This window comes from Eufriesea mexicana, unplaced genomic scaffold, assembly GCF_001483705.2.
Source record: "Eufriesea mexicana isolate 0111107269 unplaced genomic scaffold, ASM148370v2 scaffold2314, whole genome shotgun sequence".
Lineage (NCBI taxonomy): Eukaryota > Metazoa > Arthropoda > Insecta > Hymenoptera > Apidae > Eufriesea > Eufriesea mexicana.
In genome coordinates this window covers 53,081-57,912 of record NW_016910386.1, presented here as the reverse complement: position 1 = coordinate 57,912, position 4,832 = coordinate 53,081, and the positions used below count along the sequence as shown (strand labels likewise).

General features: G+C 59.6%; 1 protein-coding gene across 1 annotated transcript; it reads right to left on the bottom strand.

The window, feature by feature from the left end:
• Positions 1-1,564: 1,564 nt before the first annotated feature.
• On the bottom strand, positions 1,565-1,771 carry LOC108549883 (uncharacterized; the record flags this gene model as incomplete). Its single annotated transcript, XM_017903452.1, has 1 exon — positions 1,565-1,771. A coding segment is annotated over one exon (207 nt), but the record flags the coding sequence as incomplete, so codon positions are not given.
• Between the last annotated feature and the right edge of the window lie 3,061 nt (positions 1,772-4,832).

Here is a 4,832-nt window from a genome sequence, read left to right as displayed (position 1 = left end):
CTCGGGGTCCATACGCTCGGTCACGGGGGGCGCCCATGCCACTAACTACACCAATACTAACTTATAGGGGCGACCGCACGGATGGCTTTCGAGGGTCGGGATGGGTTCGCTCCATTGCCGAGATTTGGCTCTGCGAATCTCCCTCCGGAGATCGCCCACCGCGAGCCGGTACCCGCGATAGAGGCGCGCGATTTCCTCGGCGGTCACCTCGCGTCATCGACGACGCGACCGAGTGTAATGGAGCCGGGCGAGCACGCAGAGCTCCCGGAGCTGCGCGATTTCAGCCGAACACCAGTGCACTGCACCACGCGATGGTGGCTCCCGCACGCGCGGCATGGTGACGTCGCACGCGCGCGTCATCGCCGCCCGTAGCCGATCCACTCCTAACCCCGCTTCGTCGTTTTCGAGCCCGACGGCCCCATCCGAACATGCGACGACCTGGACGTTCGCCGCGAGGAGGTCGCGGTCGAGGCTCCCGAGGGCCCACCGCGGCGTGGGGTGTGCTTCCCGCTGGGTGGTTCTAGACCGGTGCGAGGAGCGATGGCAAGCATCATGGTGATGTGGAGCTGGTGGCTGAGCGTTTCCACCTCCACCGCCACCCACCAGGCGGCGACCCGCCGCACAGCTTCCGGTGATGCGAACGACAATTCCACGATGGACGTGCCGTTCCACCGAACGCACGTGCTTACGGAACCCCGATTGAGCAACCAGAGATATTACCCCGCGGCCCAATCTTACTGGGCCTCTCCCCGAGCGTCTGTTCGCGGGGAACCCCACGCCACGGAGTGGGCGTTGAAGTCCCCCAGGACCAGAAACGGATGAGCCATGTGTCCACTAAGGAATCCTCCGAGCTCGTCCAGGAACCTCTCGCAAGACGAGAGGCCGCGGCTGTGAGAGACGTAGCACCCCACCACGACTACGTCGTTCCAGGAGACAGCCACGAATCCCTCACCGCTGTGAAGCAGCGTTGGTGCAGGTGTCCGCCGTAGTCCCCTCGCGATGACCGCCACGGAGCCGTCCCGATCCCCGAACCACACGTCTTTTTCGAGGATACGTTACGGCTCTGCGGTAACAGCCAGCCCGACACTCAGCTCGACGAGCATCTGCAGGAGCAGGTCCTGCGACGCCGGCGAGTGTTTCAGGTTGGCCTGGAGCACTATGGACGACGTGATAGTTACGCCGTGTCCATGGCCTCCTCCTGGTCCCCATTCCTTTGGGCTGGCTGCGGGCCCGGTGCACCGCCGGTCGGCGGGCCCTTCGCGGCAGCGTCCGCGGAGACGGAATTCGCGGACGCAGCTTTCGAATAGGCGCTCGCAAGCGCCGAGGTGTTCATGGCGCCTGCAGGCGCCTGGCGAGCCGCGGAGTTTGCCTTTGGCGGGCAGCACGCCTTGCAGCCCAGACGGTGGTTGGAGGTGCGGCCGAGCCCGGCGCAAATGGGGCACATGGGTGGAGGCGCACTACTCCCACCGGCACGGTGGCACGCCGCGCCACACCTGAAACAAGTGTCGCTGCGGTCGACCGCGCTAGAGCATCCGTTCCTTGTGTGACCGAACGCACGGCAACGGAAGCACTCGAGGCGCCGTGCCTCCAAGGCTACGACACGGGCCGAAGTCCAGCCGACGCGGGTCCGCCTGCAGTCGGCGGCCTTTCTCGCTGCCACGAGGGGACACTGGGCCCATACAGAGCCCAGCCCCGAAGCGGAAGACCGGATCACTCCGGTTCTTACTTCCGCCCCGGTGCAATCACGGACCCTAGCCAGGGCAGCGGCCACCTCGCGGGGGGTGACAGAGTCGTCGAGCCCTGTCACCCACAGCTGCGCTTTCATGGTGGGAACCGTAACCCGCACGCCGGACCCCTCCGAGAATTCGCTCATTCGCCCGACGAGAGTGGCGGATCGCTGTGCGCCCTCGGTTCGGCCGGAAGCGGCCCGACGTGGACGCAAGTCCACGATCCCTAGGTCGGCGAAATTTATCTTTCCCCTTGCAGCGGAGATGGCCTCCGCGCAAGATATACTCGACCCCGCCGGTAGCCAAACCGCGTCGGCGGCCCGCGATGGCGGCCGCTTAATTGTGGGGCCCGGCTTATCGCCGCTCTTCGTCTTGTCTTGACCGTGTATTGCTCCGGTCTTCGCGGCGGTCGCGGGAGACGCGCGGGCGTAGCAAATCCGCGAGAAGCGGCGCCCCGTCTTACCGACGTGTCTCTTCGGCGTACTCGTGGGCACCCTCGCGGGCAGTTACGGGGCAGCGGCCGCCTGCCGCTGCGTTCGCTTCTCGCGCCTACGGATGACGAGAGACCAGCTGGCCCCTGCGTCCTTCCCGGCTACGACCGGGGCCGCGAGCGGGTCCGACGTCTGGGCGTCAGCGAGCCCGCCACGGGAAGCGCCGGCGACAGAGTCCGCCGAGGCCACCAGTACAGGCCGCGCGCGCAGGCCGGCGTTGTAGCTCGCTTCCTCCGGCGCCCGGGCAGGCGCATGCCGCCCGGCCGCCACGGGGAGCGTACGCACGAGCTCCTCGAACTTTTCGTCGATTCGGGGATTGTGTGCCGCGAAGGCAGCCTCCATACCGAACTCGGGCGCCGGTGCCTCTGCTCCGGCGCCCACGGACGCACGCACATTTCGAGCTGCCGCGGGGTCCACGATAACCCGCCTCCGCTCCTGATCCAGCTCCGCGCGCAAGGAGGCGATCACCGCCTGCTGGGAGGCATCGTTCTCCCGCAAGTCAGATATAACCGCCTGCTGGGAGACGTCCTTCTTCCGCATACCGGCGATCTCCGCCATCAGCACGCGGGCCCTCTCCGCCATCGACTCCTGGGCACGGCCGGCTGTTACATGGAGACTTATCTCTCAGCCGGCCGAATCCACCACCCTGGCGCACATACGGAAGGCGCGGTAGTATGGGACGTGCAGATTTTTACTCTTGTCTGCCATCGTCTCTATCCTCGCGCAATTCTCGGATATAACTGCAGACAGTTCCACATCACACAGCGGACGGTACGCTCTGGCGAGCTCCTCCCGTGTGGGGAGGGTCGCCCGGCTTACGCTCGTGGGTTTCGGGGCGAGACCAATACCATCCAAACCTTCGAGTGGGTCATATTCATCCAACACCGACCTCCGCGGCCGCTAACCGAACGTTTCCTAACCCAAACTAAAGTGCCTACACCATTATTGTGCAACTCTCCAGAGTAAATCAGAATATGCTAGAGCAGAGTAGAGCGAAGCAATAGGCCGCATTGGAGTGGATAGCAGAAAAGTAAATGATATCCTAACATAACCAAACGTAACAAATCGCAACCCAACGTTCCTAGCCCATTATTGCTGGCCTGCCCGTCTCCATGCAGGGCATATTAGAGGAAACTATTGCGCTGACGCCCAAAGAATGGCAGTGCCTAGCACGAAAGTCAAAGATATTTCAATCTAACCCAAACAACCCTAACCTATCCGAACGTAACCTACACCAACCTAGTGCGCCACGGCCGCGACTTCTGGAATTCGCAGAGCAAATCAGGGAACATTGGATCACATTAGAGTGCAGAAATCCATAGCATAGCAGTGTACAGCACAAAAGACGAAGTTGCAGTATCCTAACCTAAACGAACGTAACCTAACCGAAGGCAGCCATACTCAACCTATCGTGCCGCAGCCGCTATTTCTGGTCTCGTCAGAGTCGTGCAGAGTATATTAGAACAGTGAAGAGCGCAGAAGTACACCGAACATCTGTGTACAGCACACAAGTGAAAGCTATCCTATAATAACATAACCAAACCTAACCTAACCGAACGCAGCTTAACAGAACCTATCGTGCCGAGACCACTACTGCTGGCCTCACCACTGCCACGCAGAACATATTACAGCAGTGCAGGGCGCAGGAATACACAAGATCGCAGTATACAGGAGGAAAGCCAAAGACATCCAAACCTAACCCAAGCTAACGTCACCTAACCTACCGTAGCGAAACCCAACGTTGCGTGCCGCGACCACTACAGCCGGTCCCCTCAGTGCCTAGCAGATTCGGGTAGAGCACAGTAGAGGGCAGGAATACAACGAATAACTGTGTACGGTACGAAGGTCGAAACTTCCCTGACCAAACATATCTTGACGTAAACCAACCAAACGTATGCTATCAAATCCTGACGTGCCACGACAACTATTGCTCGCATACCGAGATCCGAGCAGGGTGAAGAAGAGCAATGCAGAGCGCAGTGTAGTGCGCTAGAGTCAAAGCTATCCTATCCTAACATATGCAAACGTAATATAACCAAACACAGCCTAACAGAAGAAAACGTGCCGAGAACACCTACGCTGGTCTACCCAGAGCCAAGTAGAATATACTAGGACACAGTAGAGAGCAGGATTCCTCCAAAAAGCAGGGTATAGCACAAAAATACAAAGTATCCTAACCTAGCATGACAAAATCTAGCATAACCAAACGTAGAATAGATAAACCTAACGAGCAGAGACCGCATTGCTGGCCTGGCCATAGCCAAGCAGTACATATTAGAGCACAGTGGAGGGCAGAAGTCCGCCGCATAGCCGTGCATGGCACAAAAATCAAAGCAATCCTGACCAAACTTTGCCCAACCTAACCTACCCAAGCGTAACCTAACTCAGACAAACGTGCCACGACCGCTATTGCTGGCCTTACCAGAGGCAAGAAAATGCCATGAGAGCAATGCAGTGCGCAGATATCGACCGAATGGCAGTGTATAGCACAAAAGTCAAAGCTGCCCTAATCAAACCTAACCTAGCCTGGTCAAGACAAGCGTAACCTAGCTCAACCTAACTTGCCGAGACCACTGTTGCTGGCCTGCCCAGAGCGAAGCAGAATGTATTAGAA